The 19,356-nt window shown below is 45.2% G+C and overlaps 1 protein-coding gene across 3 annotated transcripts in view; it reads left to right on the top strand.

Moving 5' to 3' along the window:
• NCOA7 (nuclear receptor coactivator 7) overlaps positions 1-19,356 on the top strand; it is a 234,944-nt gene that overhangs the window by 157,066 nt on the left and 58,522 nt on the right. For all 3 annotated transcript variants that reach the window (XM_040429099.1, XM_040429098.1, XM_040429100.1), the window contains 3 exons: positions 3,395-3,520; positions 5,892-6,076; positions 16,422-17,290. In XM_040429099.1, coding sequence (XP_040285033.1) covers positions 3,395-3,520; positions 5,892-6,076; positions 16,422-17,290 — 1,180 coding nt within the window. The remainder of the gene's footprint in view (positions 1-3,394; positions 3,521-5,891; positions 6,077-16,421; positions 17,291-19,356) is intronic.

The following is a 19,356-nucleotide window of genomic DNA, read 5'->3' on the forward strand; positions in this document are numbered from 1 at the left end:
TCGCCAGTGAACACATGCGGGCTGCCATTTTGACTCAACCATCCGGCGATGCACAGGTAAGCCCTTACCTGTGCCTGTGCCGCAAGCCGGTCTGAAATCAAATACGGTCACCGGGAGCAGGCAGTTCCGAGAAACAGCCCGATGAAGGCCCCCTGCGGCTGTTCTTGGAACTGCCTGCTCCTGGTGACCGCATTTGATTTCAGACCGGCTCGCGGCACAGGTAAGGGCTTACCTGTGCATCGCCGGACGGGTGAGTCAATATGGCAGCCCGCATGTGTTCGCTGGCGAACAATGCGAACTGACCATCACTGCCAGGCACCCCCTGCTCTGAAGAGGGGAGGTTGTCTGGTTCATAGGAAAAGGGCAGAAATTGATGGAAACACCACTGAAATGGTTCGGGAACAGCATGGGGAGGATGTCTGGATGAATCTTGGACTCCCAGGTCGCTGTTGGGAACGATGTTGTCCGAGTAGTACTCCAATTTTACAGACTGACAATAATACGCACCAAACTGAAGATAGAATCGATTTTAGAGGAAAAATTGTTAGGAAACATTATTTTCTGCATATTTACTGGTATATAAAGTGCAAGTGCTGCCAAAAATTACAAGGAAGAGGCACTCTGATACAACCTGTATATCACATAATGGAGGGCCTCAGTCACATTGTGGTACAATTGTTCAGGTAGTGGGACTCCTACACTCATAAAGCCTATGCACTAAGAGAAAGGGCTGCCAAAAATTACAAGGAACCAGCACTCCAATACACCCTTTATTACACATAAAGGAGGGCATCATACACCCTGGAAAAATTATGATTGATGGCCTGCTGGTGACCCTCTAAAACATTAGGAACGAGGGCCTGCTGGTGACCCTCTAAAACATTAGGAGTGAGGGTCTGCTTCTGAGATGACCCTCTAAAACATTAGGAGAGAGGGCCTGCTGGTGACCCTCTAAAACATTAGGAGAGAGGGCCTGCTGGTGACCCTCTAAAACATTAGGAGTGAGGGTCTGCTTCTGAGATGACCCTCTAAAACATTAGGAGCGAGGGCCTGCTGGTGACCCTCTAAAACATTAGGGGTGAGGGTCTGCTTCTGAGATGACCCTCTAAAACATTAGAAGCGAGGGCAGCCTAATAAGCATGTTGATATAATGGAGGAGGACGAGAAAAGGAAGATTGAACCATATACCCTTTTTTGTGGTGGAAGGGGTGCAGTGTATTCAATACACCATAAAAGCCACATTTAGAGTGCCTTTATGTTCAACCGCTTTCCTCTGGTGGAGTAGAGAAGTCAGGGGCAATCCAGGCCTTGTTCATTTTGATAAGTCAACCTGTCAGCATTTTCAGTTGACAGGCGGATGCGCTTATCAGTAATTATGCCCCCAGCAGCACTAAATACCCGCTCTGACAAAGCGCTGGCGGCAGGCCAGCACCTCCAAGGCGTAGAGCGCCAGTTCGTGCCACGTGTCCAGCTTGGGGACACAATAGTTGTAAGGCACAGAAGGATCACTGAGGACGCTGACAAGGTCTGCAGAGTGCAGATCAGAGCCTAAAACCGGCACTTTTACACTGCCGCGATCCGATTGGTTAGTCTGCACAGACTAACCAATCGGATTGATAACTGGCAAGGGACCACTCTAAATGGTCGGCATTACTGGACTGTACACTGTCCGTGACAACGGCAGTGCAGGGGCAGAAGCTTTAATCCAAGCGCTGATTAAAGAGCTGCCATAACGTTTATATACTTGCTATCTGCACGGGGTATATGCAGATAGCACGTATATAGCGGTATTGCAGTTGGGAAGGGGTTAGAAGACCTTGTAGAAAAACGTTCAGTTGTAACAAATATTAAAATCTGTTGGGGGGGATAAAGGATAATTCTTATAAAGTGTCATCACTTTATGAACGGTGGAGTCCAACCTCTGTAACCACCACCAATCCCGGGAATTAAAGGATTGCCTTCCCTTTACTGTATTTCAGTGCACACTGGCACTCTCTGCCCTTGCTGTGCAGGGAACTGCACCCGACCCCATTCAAGTGATAAATCAGCTCCGCATATCCTTTCATTCTCTGAATCAGTGGGCGTCCCAGAGGTTGGATCTTTGTAATGGCAGATCTCCTATGATGCCCAGTCTGTGAACAATATAGTATTGGGGGCACGGTTGCGGAACTCGGGAATATACTATTTTATATTATTTGATTCAGTATTTTGTGTAACTAGCCATATTAATACTGCCTGTATTCAGTGTGAGCCTTTGGGTCCTGCCTTCCATGTCCTCACAGACTGATTTACAAACCCAATATATATATACAAGATGTCAGTTAGCTTATATGAATGGGGGGAGTCCATTGCCTCTGTATGCTATGCTACATAGAGCCTTACTTGTCAGGTTTATATTGTTTTATACTATTTTTTTTATGTATTATTTATTTATATTGTTTTATACTTTGTTTTCTACCTTATCTATAATGTAGTCTATGCCGTTAAAAAAACAAAAAAGTTTATGCAGGATATACCATCGCTCTCGAATTGTGATGGACCTCTGAGACCCTGGCCGATCCTGAGAATGAAGAGGCCACAGCTTTGATTTCGTGACGTGGACTCTTAAAATTCTTTCCTATGCCACAGGACTCCAACCACTAGCTACGCAGCAAACTGCAGCATGGCCCCATTTAAATCCTACCATTATTCCATTCCTTTCTGGGTGGAAAACCTCCTTTTACAGACTCTTCTTATTAAAGGGGTTGACCGAGTTATTTTGGGCAAAGCTGCATTTGTGATACAATAATAAAAAAAGTGTACTCATATTTTTATCCCACTGCCACCTCCAGGGCTGCCGTTTCGGTTCTCCCTACTGTGGCGACATGCCATGTACTGTGGACACCACCGGAGCCAGTCACTGACCTCAGCAGCATACGGCACTTGACTGTTGAGGTCAGTGATTGGTTTCAGCGGTTATGTGCCATATACGGCCAAACAAACACAGCCCAGCAGGAAGTTTTGGAGTGGCAGCACTGGAACTACAGGGGTTGAAATTGGTGAATACGTGCTATTTATCAAAAATGCTGCCTTTCCCCAGATTTAGAAATAAATTTGTCACTCCTTTACATTCTCCCTTAGTACATAAATATAGCTGAAATAACAGCACTAGACTTGACTATTCCTCATCCATAAAAGTGACTTGAATAGACCAACACAACCCTCTTCTGCTGCCATTACCCCCAATGAAGTGATTGGGGACTTATACTTCTAGTGCTCTTTTATGTCTTCCTAAGGGCCCGTTTGACTGGATACATAGAAATTGAACACTTTGTAGGCAACTGGTTATTTACATTTACATTAACTTCTTTTCATGTTTTTTTGTTTATTTTTTGTTTATTTTTTTTACATAAAGGATGCAGACATGGCAAGAAAAGCCACAAAACCTATAGAAAGAGTCTTGTCGTCTACTTCTGAAGAGGAGGAGCCCATTGTCGTGAAGTTTTTGAAAATGAACTGTAGATACATCACAGATGGGAAGGTAAGTTGTGTCCCACTAGCTTTATGTATACCAGTTGTTGTTTTAACTGTGAATACAGTCATTGGTTGCAAGTTTTCAATTGGATCAAGGTTTTTCTGCCCTGTGGGAAGAATTTTAATTTGTTCATCCTGTGCTGTGATAGACATGACATCACAGGCCTTACCCAATTGCTGTGCCCTGTTCTATCAGCTGATCAGCAGGGATGTCGAGAGTCAGGCACTCACCAGTCCAGATATTGATGACCTATCCTGAGGATAGATCGTCATTATTTAAATACCAGAAAACCCTTTTAACTGCCAGTGATATACCATATTTTTCACTTTATAAGACACACCTGATCATAAGACGCACCTAGGTTTTAGAGGGGGAAAATCAGAAAAAATATCTATTTTTCATCAGACCCCCAAACTTTAGCAGACCTCAGATCAATCCCCCAATATATATCGGAACTTAGATCAAACCCCCAGTCTGTATCAGACCCCCAATCTTTACTAGACCTCAGACCAGATCCCCAATATATATCAGAACTCAGATCAAACCCCAGTCTGTATCAGACCTCAGGTCGAACCCCCAATCCTCATCAGAGCCCAGATTAGACACAAAATAAATAAAAGAACTTACCTGTCCTGCTCCGGACAGCGCACACTTCTTGCACTCGCTCCATTTTTTATTTATTTTTTCTTACCCGGCCCCATGCTGCACTGTGACCTGATATCGCACAGCTGCAGGTCATAGTGCATGCCTACGTGCAGTACGTCCTGACGCTATACGCAGTCCCGGGCCCAGAAGAGAGTTAGGGAGTGGTGAGTACAGCCTTCGCTATCAGCGCTGCAGTCACTGCTCCCCGTGCCTTTCATAATAAAAGTGCTCATTAGTTTTTGCTTTAGAACCTAGCACCAAGTTGTAGCAATATTGTGACATCCTGTAATATCTAGAGCTACAAGCATCTTGGTAGCCACATGTATGGGTCCCATCTAAGGCTACTTTCACACTTGCGTTTGGGGTTCCGCTTGTGAGATCCGTTTGAGGGCTCTCACAAGCGGCCCCAAACGGATCCGTTCAGAATGCATCAGTTTGGCTCCGTTCCGCCTCCATTCCGCTCTGGAGGCGGACACCAAAACGCTGCTTGCAGCGTTTTGGTGTCCGCCTGGCCGTGCAGAGCCAAACGGATCCGTCCTGACTTACAATGCAAGTCAATGGGGACGGATCCGTTTTATGTTGACACAATATGGTGCAATTGCAAACGGATCCGTCCTGACTTACAATGCAAGTCAATGGGGACGGATCCGTTTGATGTTGACACAATATGGTGCAATTGCAAACTGAACCGTCCCCCATTGACTTTTAATGTAAAGTCAGGAGTCCCTATTAATATACCATCGGATCAGAGTTTTCTCCAATCCGATGGTATATTTTAACTTGAAGCGTCCCCATCACCATGGGAACGCCTCTATGTTAGAATATACCATCGGATTTGAGTTAGAACTGTGTACATAACTGCCCCCCTGGCAGCACCTGATCTTTTACAGGGGGCTGTGATCCGCACAATTAACCCCTCAGGTGCCGCTGCCAGACCCCCCTCCCCCCCCAGTATTAAAAGCATTGGTGGCCAGTGTGCCCCCCCCCCCTCCATCCCCAGTATTAAATTCATTGGTGGCCAGTGCAGCCCCCCTCCCTCCCCAGTATTAAATTTATTGGTGGCCAGTGCGGCCTCCCCTTTTTTAATTAAAATCACCCCCCCATCATTGGTGGCAGTGGAGCGTTCCAATCGGAGTCCCAGTTTAATCGCTGGGGCTCCGATCGGTTACCATGGCAGCCAGGACGCTACTGCAGTTTTGGCTGCCATGGTTACTTAGCAATTTTAGAAGCATTATACTTACCTGCGCTGTCTGGCCGGCCGGCGCTCCTCCTACTGGTAAGTGACAGGTCTGTGCGGTGCATTCAGCAGGGGGCAGTTATGTACACAGTTCTTAGTATATTCTAACTTGAAGCGTCCCTATCACCATGGGAACGCCTCTGTGTTAGAATATACTGTCGGATCTGAGTTTCACGATTGTGAAAACTCAGATCTGAAAAAGCTGTTATGCAGACGGATCTGTACTGAACGGATACCATCGTTTGCATTTATAGGTGCGGATCCGTCTGTGCAGATACCAGACGGATCCGCACCTAACGCAAGTGTGAAAGTAGCCTTACACTTTGCAGGTGATGTTGCCGCCTAGGTGCCAAGTTTAATAACATCCTGTGCTTTCCAAGCTTGGCACTTTTTTTTCAACCAATGAAACTATATAAAAGCTGCCTACATTAAAATCACATTGTCATTGACTTCATGAATGCTGTTCAGAATGTAATTTGTCGATTTCGTACGCAGGGTGTTGTTGGCGGAGTCATGATAGTCACTCCCAACAACGTCATGTTTGATCCCCATAAATCTGATCCACTGGTTATTGAGAACGGCTGTGAAGAATATGGACTTATTTGTCCCATGGAAGAAGTAGTATCTATTGCACTTTATAGTGACATTTCTCACATGAAGATTAAAGATGCATTGCCATCGTAAGTTGCAACAATTTATTCTGTACTATAGGTGCATTACAAGATCTTTATCCTTCGGCCTACCGTTTAAAAAGTCCTCTTACTTTTTCATGAGTTTTTGTTTTTTTATACAGGATCTGGCATGAACACAGCTTTATGGCCTTTATTGACACGTCATGGGACAACTATAAGGCATTGCACCACCACCTCTGGGTGAAGAGTAGCAATACAAGAATTGGTCACACTCAATGCAATTAGAGCAATCCCTGGATATGGCTTAAAGTGATTGGCCTATGAACAATATTAATCCTCTGTCCAGTCACTGGGACCCCCACAGATCATAAAAACAGGGGTCCCCAAGTCCCTTGTGTGACTAGAGCAGTAGCGCACATGCATGACTACCACTCCATTCACTGTTTATGGGAGTGCTGAGTATGTGCGGTAGTCCTATAGAAGTGAAGGGAGCAGTAGTCATGCATGGGGACCTGGGAAACCCCATTCTTGTGGTACGGTAGGTGGGGGTTCTCTGTCTCTGTGGTAATTGTTGTTCACGAGCCAACCCGTTTGAGGGAGCTGTTAGAATGCTTTGTTATGCAAAGCACTAATGGAGTTGTCCCACAATTGTATATTATATTTCTCTATGAGATCACACAAAGCATAACCATTTATCATTTAGAATCATTTTTAAAAATGTGCCTGTGTCTGGCTACTGCTGTTATGCAGCTATTATGGTGCCCCCCCGAACAATCAACTAAGGGTAGGTTCACGCTTGCGTTTACCTGATCCAGCAGAGAACAGTCTGCCAGGCTTCATCGGATCAGGCCTAGCCCGGATACGGCTGTCACCGCCGGACCCCGTTGACTGTAATGGGATCCATTTGCTTTCCGGCCCCCCCCCCCCGAACATTCAACTAAGGGTAGGTTCACGCTTGCGTTTACCTGATCCAGCAGAGAACAGTCTGCCAGGCTTCATCGGATCAGGCCTAGCCCGGATACGGCTGTCACCGCCGGACCCCGTTGACTGTAATGGGATCCATTTGCTTTCCGGCCCCCCCCCCCCCGAACATTCAACTAAGGGTAGGTTCACGCTTGCGTTTACCTGATCCAGCAGAGAACAGTCTGCCAGGCTTCATCGGATCAGGCCTAGCCCGGATACGGCTGTCACCGCCGGACCCCGTTGACTGTAATGGGATCCATTTGCTTTCCGGCCCCCCCCCCGAACATTCAACTAAGGGTAGGTTCACGCTTGCGTTTACCTGATCCAGCAGAGAACAGTCTGCCAGGCTTCATCGGATCAGGCCTAGCCCGGATACGGCTGTCACCGTCGGAGCCCGTTGACTATAATGGGATCCATTTGCTTTCCGGCATGAGTGCCGGGTTTTCGCCGGACAAAAACTGGTGCATGAACTCAGACAAGCTGTTATCTGCCAGAACAGGTAAACGCAATTGTGAAACTACCCTAACGTCCTATCTCAGTAACCTAGTCCGAGTGCCCAGATTATTTTGTATACAGGCGGATTGCAGGGAGTCTGCCACCAGGAAATTCACTGTTAAACCAGACAAAGGAAACTGGGGCAAAGGAAAACTGGCTTAGTTGCCCATAGCAATCAATCCGCTTCCACCTTTCATTTTTCAGGACTTCTTTGGAAAATAAAAGGTGGAATCTGGTTGCTATGAGCAACTAAGCCAGTTTTCATTTGCACCAGTTTTGATAAATCTCCCTGATTGTCTTGTAGGGCTAGCTGATCTGAATCTAATGATACCTTTCGATTAGTGATCAGTTGTTTCATTCTGGAGAAAAAGTAGTCCATATGCAAATAAGCAGTTAAAGGGGTTATCCAATATCAAAAACTATCACCCCCCCATGTGCTGGGCCCCTCACAGGGAATACACTTACCCAGGTCCCCGCTCCTGGTCTTCGCACTGCCGCTGCTAATTCTCCCGGTTCCCCGATGAAAACAGCCGGTGTCGGGGGGGCGAAGGCAACCAATGGCAGGCGGGGATGGGGAGGAGCCTCTGTAGCATCACCCTCGATGCTAGGGAGGCTCGTCCCCGACCCCGCCTGCAATTGGCTGCTCCCCTCCGACACGGATGTTTTCATCGGCACATGGGGAGAAGCAGCAGCGGCAGTGCGGGGACCAGGAGGGGGGGACCTGGGTAAGTGTATTCCCTGTGAGGGGCCCAGCACATGGGGGGGGGGGGGGCAGTTTATGATATTGGATAACCCCCTTTAAGTGCACCAAGGGTGGGCCCAATTAGCTCTGTGCACTCTTGCTTCTCCTATTTCCACTGCCAGCCTCACCCTCTTTTTTCTTGACAGGGCTAAGCGAGATGATTATGCAGGAATCTAGTCCTGTCAAGAGAGGGAGAGGCTGACAAAGAAACCAGGCCAAGCAAAGGTGCACAGAATGACTTGGGCCTGCCCACAGTGCACTTAACAGCTTATTTGAATATGTATTAAAAGTATTACTTCTCTAGAATAAAGCAATGGATCACTAAGTTAAAGATATTATTACATTCAGCTGAGCAAGGCATCATGCGTGGTTTAACAGTGAATTTCTTGACTCCCTTTAAAAGGGTTTTCCGAGATTCTGATTGGTGGGGGTCTGACACCTGGGACCCCCACGATCAGCTGTTTGAGAAGGCACCAGCACTCCTGTGAGTCCCTTGGCCTTCTCTCTGCTTACCAAGCACAGTGCCATGCATTGTGTATAGTGGCTGTGCTTGGTCTCGCAGTTCAGCCCCATTCACTTCTAAGGGGCTGAGCTGCGCCTTGGCCATGTGACAGATGAACATGTCATCATTGACCTAAGAAAAGCTGAGAGAAGGCTGTGGCCAGAGGTCGCAATAACACTTGTACAAGCTTCATAGACACCTGTTCAGGCCATTTTACTCCCTGGAAAAAGTCTAAGGCCCCTTTCACACGAGCGAGTATTCCGCGCGGATGCGATGCGGGAGGTGAACGCATTGCACCCGCACTGAATACCGACCCATTCATTTCTATGGGGCTGTTCACATGAGCGGTGATTTTCACGCATGACTTGTGCGTTGCGTGAAAATCGCAGCATGCTCCTCTTTGTGCGTTTTTTCACGTAACGCAGGCCCCATAGAAATGAATGGGGTTGCGTGAAAATCGCAAGCATCCGCAAGCAAATGCGGATGCAGTGCGATTTTCACGCACGGTTGCTAGGAGACGATCGGGATGGAGACCCGATCATTATTTTTTCCCCTTATAACATGGTTATAAGGGAAAGTAATAGCATTCTGAATACAGAATGCATAGTAAAACATCGCTGGAGGGGTTAAAAAATAAAAATAAAAATTTTAACTCACCTTAGTCCACTTGTTCGCGTAGCCCGGCATCTCCTTCTGGCTTCATCTGATCTCTGTGCAACAGCAGGACCTTTGGTGACGTCATTCCGGTCATCACATGATCCATCACCATGGTAAAAGATCATGTGATGACCAGAATGACGTCACCAAAGGTCCTGTTGCTGCACAGAGATCAGATGAAGCCAGAAGGAGATGCCGGGCCGCGAACAAGTGGACTAAGGTGAGTTAAAACATTTTTAATTTTTTTTTTAACCCCTCCAGCGATGTTTTACTATGCATTCTGTATTCAGAATGCTATTATTTTCCCTTATAACCATGTTATAAGGGAAAATAATACTATTTACAGAACACCGACCCCAAGCCCGAACTTCTGTGAAGAAGTTCGGGTTTGGGTACCAAACACGCGCGATTTTTCTCACGCGAGTGCAAAACGCATTACAATGTTTTGCACTCGTGCGGAAAAATTGCGGGTGTTCCCGTAACGCACCCGCACATTTTCCCGCAACGCCCGTGTGAAAGAGGCCTTAGGCATACCAATACGCCTTAGGCTTTTTCCTCACATTCAGCAGCGCAGGGAACGGCACAGGCAGCGCAGCGATGCTGCCTGTGCCTGCAGTAACCAATAGCAAAGCTCCATACAGTAAGGAGCTTTGCTGTTTGTTGGTTTGGGTGGGCACCGGAGCGATACAGCGCCCTGCAGCAGGGGAAGTCGGTGGGAGCTGGAAGGAGGAGGGGCCGGCTCCCTGGAGTTTCTACAGTAAGGAGAGCGGGCGCGCTGCACAAGGACCCCTGGAAAAATTACGACGGTTGAGCTGAACAGGACTCCTCAGAGGTGAAAAACAGCCCCGGACATCAAGGTGACAGCAGTGTGTAGTGTAGTGTGTAATCATCACATACTCCATTACATACATCACACACTGCACCACTCACATCTAAGACTGATGTATGTAGTGCAGTGTGCAGTAAATGCACAGCAGGCTATTATAGCCAAGTGGTAAAGTACAGGGAAAATCCGCTATATTGGACTGGACTTTATCACTATAATAGTCTGATGTTATTTAGACTAGTAATGGTTCCCCCACATAAATACCCACTTCTTAGGCCACATTCACACCAGCGCTATTTATTTCTGTTGTTCTGCTCCGTTAGATGAGCAGAGCAAAAAAAATAACTGAAAGTGCTGGATCAGGCAAGTAAGCCTGGGTTTTTGTCATAAGTTCAACATACACAAAAACCGTATACATTAACGAACGCCTTAGACAGATGCCATACTGTGGCATCCATCACTATAGAGTTCCATTGTAAAAAAAGTAATAAAAAATATATACTTTTTTTTGCAGAACTCTGCAGCATGGGAAAGCGTAGTGTACAACGTTTTTCCATCCTGCAAAGTGCAGCAAAAAAAATGTAGGATAACTCATATATTTTTTTTTTTTTATACAAGGGAACTCTATGGTGACTGATGCCACAGTATGGCATCTGTTTGAGGCGTCTATTAACAAATATACATTTTTTTTTGTGTACATTAAATGTATGACAAAAATGTGATGTGACAGGGAAGAAGCTGAACAGACTCCACTGACTATGATGGAGTTCAGTTTCCATTCACGAGCCTGTCTTTTTACCAGACAAAAAAGTGCTGCATACGAGGCCTTTTTGTCCGGTCTTTCGACAGGATCTGCAACAGATGCTCCAAACGCAGCCTCCAATGCAGATGCAAGCAAGTACAGGCCTACGTATTATGTATTTGTATTACTGCAACTTTCGTACTCCTCGGGTAAAAATGCGGGGGGGAGGGGGGGGGGTACATTCCCTGGTCTCAGATCCCCCACCGATCAGATATTGGTTACCTATCCCGAGGAAAGGTCGTCAGTATAAAAATCTCGTAAAACTCCTGTAAGAATCTGCACCCCAGAAGCAGTGGACGGATAAGGTGGACATTCTGAGAGCGAATTAAAAGATCAACAGGAGGCTCCATAACAAGTATGTAACAGCAATATCTAGACACAGGAGCATTTCATTTATAATTCCAAAGGAAAAGTTAAGATATTAAAGGGTTTCTATCACTTCGTATGCCATAATTAGCTCTCAGACACTAGCGATCCGCTAGTGTCTGCTCTGGCCAACCATCCTAATATAAGAGCTTTTTGGGCAGCCGTTTTGCTAAAAAAATAACTTTTATAAATATGCTAATGAGCCTCTAGGTGCTATGTGGGCGTCATTAGCACCTAGAGGCTCCGTCTACCTTCATACACAGCCACCGCCCAGCGCGTCCCTCCAGCCCGCCCATCTCCTGATGAATGCGATCCTCCGTGTGACGCAACGGACGAATTCTCGCGCATGCGCCGTGCGCGGCTGTATTCGGCGCATGCGCAGAGAATGTCTGACCGCTTCCCTACTCAGACATCTCCACTGCGCCTGCGCCGATGACGTCATAGTGCTCCAAGGAACAGGCGCAGTGGAGATGTCTGAGCAGGGAATTCTCTGCGCATGCGCCGAATACAGCCGCGCACGGCGCATGCGCGAGAATTCGTCTAGTGTCTGAGAGCTAATTATGGCATACGAAGTGATAGAAACCCTTTAATGTGATATTTAATAGTGGAGCACAAGTGTATGTCCAGTTTTGAACACCATTTTCCAGTTTACGTAGAGGAGTAATCAGTATAAAAAGCTGAATGGTTTCCCGAATACATTGTACTGTTGTATCATAGTTCATCGTTGCAGTCCCAATTTTGCAATTTTCAGAACTGAAATCTAAAAGCGGAGTTCCTTGCTGACTGTCTTTGATAATTGCCGTCTTCAGTTAACCAATGTAGACAATCTGAACTCTTCTACTGCATTAATGGGACTAAAGGCCCCCCTACACATTAGATTATCAGTGGCCATACCTGCTAACTATCTAATGTGTATAGGAGTCTCCTGACATCATCTGTCAGATAATGAAGGAGCGGGCATGTTGAATTTCAATTACAGCAGGAGAAAAGCAGTGAGAGAAGTGTCTGGCAGCAGCTTTCTTATCACATGCATGCTCGGCCAAGACCGTGTCTGATTTGTAAAAAAAAAACGCACCCGGGCACATGGATCTGTTAGTGAAAAACAGAAACAGATGTGTGAATAGCTGCATTGACTTGTATGAGTCTTTGGGATGACCTTTTAAAAATGAAAATCACAAGAAAAAAAAGTGCAGAAGTGTGACTAAACTATAAAGAGGAGTTTCCGGGATTATGAAAACATGGCTGCTTTTTTTCCCTCTAAAAACAGCCATTCCTGTCTACGAGTGGTGTTTGGTATTAATAATAATCTTTTTGTAGCACCAACATATTCTGCAGCGCTTTACAGTCAGAGGGAACACGTACAAACAAAAACATACATTACATAGCAACAAGCAGGTCATTGATGACAACAATTTACAAGCTAGGAGGAGATAGGGGTGACACAAAAGGTAAAAAGGGCTTGTTTTGTACAATGGCCCATGCATGGTAACACAATAGGGGATATCTGTAGTGCTTCCCAGGGCATAGGCTGGATGGAAGTTCAGGTTCTGAGGCATAATGTTGGGGGGGGGGGGGGGGGCTGAATGGAGAATAGTTCGATTTGGGAATGTGATAGGCCACCCTAAAAAGACGTGTTTTTGCAAGTGCCTAAAACTTTCCCAAATGTCCCTCATTTGGAGGGATAGTCCCTATTTTTAACTTAAGTTCCCTGTCCCTCTTTGATATGTCTTCACTTTGATCTGGATTCTAGGGTATAGATTTGCATTATTATGTTTACCATGTTGATCCTGAAAGTGTTTGGTTCCTATCTGTGTATTACAGCCCACCTTGTACTGTATATTATTTCATTATTTGATGCAATTTGGATTTAAGAAATTTCTGTGTTCAGATAATTTTTACGCTACTGTGTAAGGGCTTTTTCACACCTGCGTTCTTTTCTTCCGGCATAGAGTTCCGTCGTCGGGGCTCTATGCCGGAAGAATCCTGATCAGGATTATCCTAATGCATTCTGAATGGAGTGAAATCCGTTCAGGATGCATCAGGATGTCTTCAGTTCCGGAACGGAACGTTTTTTGGCCGGAGAAAATACCGCAGCATGCTGCGCTTTTTGCTCCGGCCAAAAATCCGGAACACTTGCCGCAATGCCGGATCCGGAATTAATGCCCATTGAAAGGCATTGATCCGGATCCGGCCTTAAGCTAAACGTCGTTTCGGCGCATTGCCGGAGCCGACATTTAGCTTTTTCTGAATGGTTACCATGGCTGCCGGGACGCTAAAGTCCTGGCAGCCATGGTAAAGTGTAGCGGGGAGCGGGGGAGCAGCATACTTACCGTCCGTGCGGCTCCCGGGGCGCTTCAGAGTGACGTCAGGACGCCCCAAGCGCATGGATCATGTGATCGCATTGGACACGTCATCCATGCGCATGGGGCGCTCTGACGTCATTCTGGAGCGCCCTGGGAGCCGCACGGACTGTAAGTATACCGCTCCCCCGCTCCCCGCTACTACTATGGCAGCCAGGACTTTAATAGCGTCCTGGCTGCCATAGTAACACTGAACGCATTTTGAAGACGGTTCCGTCTTCAAATGCTTTCAGTACACTTGCGTTTTCCCGGATCCGGAGTGTAATTCCGGCAAGTGGAGTACATGCCGGATCCAGACAACGCAAGTGTGAAAGAGCCCTAAAAGAAAACTATTGGTGTGTGTATATGTATATATATATACATACATACATACATACATACATACATGAGTCATAAGTGTAGTTATTTGACCCTCCAAAAAGTTGGGAGGTATGCCTAAACCTGTAGAAGTTTGGAACTAAAAGGATTGTCCACTTTTGTTATATTAACTATCCTCACAATAGGTCATCAGTATCAGATCGAGGGGGGCTGTGTTCTCTTCTCTGTTTACCTGCTTCCCGTCGACAGGTGTAATTACAACTCCGCCATCTCCATTCACTTCAATGGGACGGCTCCCTCCTATTCACTTGAAGTGAATGGGGACGGCAGAGCTGTAATTACACCTGCTCACTGCTGCAATGTTGATGTTGATACGAGCGCTGCAGTGTCTTCAAACAGATCGTCAGTGTGGGTGCCAGGAGTCGGACCCCTGCTGTTCAGATATTGATGACTTATCTTGAGGATAGGTCCTCAATATAACAAAATCAGACAACCCCATTAACCTAATTGTCTGAGTTCCGTTACAGCTTGGCTCCATGGACGTGAGTGGGACCGATCTTCAATAAAACACACAGCCTGTAGATAGCCATGGTGCTATTTTGGGGGAAAAAAGCAGCCATATTTTTTTTAATCTTTAAAGGGACGCTGTCACCTGGATTTCACTTACTGAGCTATTAACATCACCACATCAGTCTCCACGATTTACCTTTAAAATATACTAGTATTACAGCCCTGTGTCTTGTAATCTGTCTAGAAAATAGCTTTTATTAATATGCTAATTACCTCGATAAGGAGCCCAATGGGCTGTCCCTCCGGCCGTTGGAGCCCAGCCGCGCCCATTACTTCGGAGCCCAGCACTGCCCCACTGCTAATTTATTCACTCCTCTTCGCCGGCGTGATGTTTGTGCAGTGCCTGTAATACCACGCATGTGCCCTGGATACACATGTCAGCTTGCCCTGGAAAGGAAGAGCGGAGTGGCGCGACTTGTCGCGCGGGCGGAGGACACAGGAGCGGGTCTAGCGAAGCTGGCGCATGCGCATCGAGTTCTGTGAGGCCGATGCCAGGACACCGCACGGGCGCTGACATGTGTATCCAGGGCGCATGTGCGGGATTATGGGCGCTGAACAAACATTACGTCGGCGAAGAGGAGTGAATAAATTAGCAGTGGGGCAGTGCTGGTCTCTGAAGTAACTGGCGAGGCTGGGTTCCAACGCCCGGAGGGACAGCCCATTGGGCTCCTTATTGAGGTAATTAGCATATTAATAAAAGCTATTTTCTAGACAGATTACAAGACACAGGGCTGTAATACTAGTATATTTTAAGGTAAATCGTGGAGACTGATGTGGTGATGTTAATAGCTCAGTAAGTGAAATCCAGGTGACAGTGTCCCTTTAACTCATTTAAAGAACATTTTATGACACAAATGCCAAATTAGAAGAGATCTGGAAGAAGGTGCTGGAATTCAACTTCTAATCTTATATCCATGGTGTGTCATTACACAAGAAAGGGAATGACTTGCAGAACTTTTACTATTAGGGCTCTTTAACAGGAGCGTGTGCAGTCTGTGAGTGAGCTTGATCCTCCGTTGTAATGCTATGTGAATCTGCTTCACCTTACTATAAAATCATAGTGACAGCTTTATATCAGTATGATCCTGTAGACGTAGGTCAAGCAGAGACACATAGCATTATAAATCAGTATAATGCTGTGTGCTCCTGGAAGACGAGCAGTGTCCAGAACGGAGGATCTGCTTTGCCGATTTGCGGATTCACTATTCCATAAAAAATAACCAAATGATTTGTCCAAAATTCAGCTCAAGTGAATCACAACCAAATCGATGTACCTAATGGCAGGGGAACCGCAACCTCAAATGCAAATCGGCAGAACTTGAATCAAGTGAAAAAAAATTGTTCAACCCTCTTTACCATATTTTAGTATCGTACAGAAAAAGGTGAATTCTAATAGATTATGTTGCATTTCTGACAAAGTGGGCAGGCATAAGTTATTCTTGTGTATTATGTTATAAGAAACCTCTCTCACATCCCTTGTGGGTTTTCCCCGCCACAGTATTTAGTTTGAAAACGAGAATGGTTTGCCGTTTTATTTGCTAGTTATCACTTGTACTTTATTACCACCAGTCATATCATTCACAGCACATTTACCATATGATTTTTTCTTTATGACTTTTATTTGCATTTTCACTCTTTAATGTAATCGTCATTTTATACTTGTGTGCCTTTTTTTGTTTTGTTTTCAAAGTATATTTTAGTTGCATTTTTTTGTTGTACATTTTATTTTTAATTTTATGTTTTTATTTTCATTTCTACCATTCCACACCCATTCGACATTTTCCGTCAACAGCGATATACCCAAGGATCTTTGTCCTCTGTACAGGCCTGGAGAGTGGGAAGATCTCTCATCTGAAAAAGACATCAATCCATTCAGCAAGTTCAAATCCCTCAACAAGGGGAAAAGGCAAAATGGGGTTACTGGTGTAGGCACGGTAGAGAAGACAAAGATTGCTGAAGTAGCCACTGAACAAAAGCCGGATACAGATCCTACACCAGATGAGCTCTCCAAAGTGCATTTGAATGTTGATAATACAGTCACAAAAGAGACTGAACAAAAATCCATCATTTTGGATTCTGAAACCAAAAAAAGTGGTCAGTCTCCAGTAGACGAGGACTTCATAGAGTTGGTAGAGTCTTTATCACAGCAGAACGGTAACGATGTCTGTGAAGTTTCAGAAGGACATACACTGACTCTTCTGGTAGAAGGTTCCAAGACGTCAAACTCTGCTTTGCCTAAGGCAGATTTTAATTGTAATGGGACAGTAGAAGTAACCCCAAAGACACAGACTTGTGACCTACTAGCTAGGATTGATATTGCAGATATGACTTGTGAAAAAGAAAATGATAACGCCAAAAACATAGAACTTTGCCAGAGTCGGACTGAAGTGAATAGATCTGTTCCTTCCGAATGTGTCAGTGACAAACCACAAGAAAAAGACCCCACTTGCATCCAGTTGCACTCTAAAGAGAAGAACGAGGAGCCCACGGTAGCTTTAAGTAATGAGAACGTACAGCAGCAGTCAGGCCATGCCTCCGAGGAATCTCCAGATTCTCTAACACCTTGCTCTCCTGACGAGAACAGCCAGAAAGAAACCCAAATGGACAGCGAGTCTGAACTAAAACTGTGGCTTCTGAAAAGAATGCAGGGACCAATAGAAGGTAAAGATTTTGTATTCGTGTCTGATCTGCTGAGATTGCATTTATAGCAAATGGAGAACATGTGTCTGCACAAGCTATATGGATATAGGAGAGAATAAGGTAGAGTGCAGAGTGTGAATTCATGAGCCATAACATCACAATACATAGGATAATGTGGCACTTGCACTCCGTCTGCTCCTTCCCATTGAAGTGAATGGGACAGAGCAGTTGTAATTGCACTGCTCACCCCTGCAATGTAGACGGTGAGCAGGTAAACAGTGAAAACAATGTAGCACTCGCATTACCTCTGCGTTCTCTTCAAACAGCTGAGCGGCGGGGTGCCACGAATTGGCCCACCCTCAATCTGATATTGATGACCTATCCTGATAATAGGTCATCAATAGGAAATGTAAATTCCTCACACTGCAATATTAATTCACTATAATATGAAGGACAAGAGATGTAAGGTCACGTGTGAAAGACCCCTAACGGGCTTGTAAAAAAGTTTTTAAAAGTAAAAAAAAAAAAAAAAAAAAAAAGATCATAGACATTGCTGCATCCCAAAACATGTGAAGAATTAAAATATAAATGTATTTATCCCGTACAGTGAACGCTGTAATGGGGGAAAAAAAAGGCCTATTCATGTTTTTTTTCATCTTCCAATTTTTTTTAAAAAGTGATCAAAAAGCCCAAAACATTCCAAAATGGTATCAATGAAAAGTACACATCGCCCCACAAAAAAGAACCCTCACACAGCTCTGAAGACATAACTATGAAAAAGTTATGAGGGTCAGTTATGAGGCTTTTTGATTCCAGAGGGGAAGCAAACCAGGCTGGTGCAGTGAGCTGCATTTATATTAATATAAGCAGATATATAACGCGAGTTTGACCGCGACGCGTGGTTGATTAAGTGTGGTTGTGTAAGTGTGTGACTTAAGATTAAGTGAGGGAGTATCTGAGAGCTAAATTATTTGTGGACATTGATAAGTGGCTGTGTTTGACTGTATTTTGTGCTGTGATAACACTTTTTTTTCCTTCTCCAGGGGTTGCACAGGTGAGCAATTAGGGTGTGGCTGTTTAATTAGGGTGTGGCTGTCTAATTAGGAGACTTTAAAAACTCAGCAGTAAGAACAGCACAGCCTTTTTGATTCCAGAGGGGAAGCAAACCAGGCTGGTGCAGTGAGCTGCATTTATATTAATATAAGCAGATATATAACGCGAGTTTGACCGCGACGCGTGGTTGATTAAGTGTGGTTGTGTAAGTGTGTGACTTAAGATTAAGTGAGGGAGTATCTGAGAGCTAAATTATTTGTGGACATTGATAAGTGGCTGTGTTTGACTGTATTTTGTGCTGTGATAACACTTTTTTTTCCTTCTCCAGGGGTTGCACAGGTGAGCAATTAGGGTGTGGCTGTTTAATTAGGGTGTGGCTGTCTAATTAGGAGACTTTAAAAACTCAGCAGTAAGAACAGCACAGCCTTTTTGATTCCAGAGGGGAAGCAAACCAGGCTGGTGCAGTGAGCTGCATTTATATTAATATAAGCAGATATATAACGCGAGTTTGACCGCGACGCGTGGTTGATTAAGTGTGGTTGTGTAAGTGTGTGACTTAAGATTAAGTGAGGGAGTATCTGAGAGCTAAATTATTTGTGGACATTGATAAGTGGCTGTGTTTGACTGTATTTTGTGCTGTGATAACACTTTTTTTTCCTTCTCCAGGGGTTGCACAGGTGAGCAATTAGGGTGTGGCTGTTTAATTAGGGTGTGGCTGTCTAATTAGGAGACTTTAAAAACTCAGCAGTAAGAACAGCACAGCCTTTTTGATTCCAGAGGGGAAGCAAACCAGGCTGGTGCAGTGAGCTGCATTTATATTAATATAAGCAGATATATAACGCGAGTTTGACCGCGACGCGTGGTTGATTAAGTGTGGTTGTGTAAGTGTGTGACTTAAGATTAAGTGAGGGAGTATCTGAGAGCTAAATTATTTGTGGACATTGATAAGTGGCTGTGTTTGACTGTATTTTGTGCTGTGATAACACTTTTTTTTCCTTCTCCAGGGGTTGCACAGGTGAGCAATTAGGGTGTGG

This window comes from Bufo bufo, chromosome 4 (genome assembly GCF_905171765.1).
Source record: "Bufo bufo chromosome 4, aBufBuf1.1, whole genome shotgun sequence".
Classification (NCBI taxonomy): Eukaryota; Metazoa; Chordata; class Amphibia; order Anura; family Bufonidae; genus Bufo; species Bufo bufo.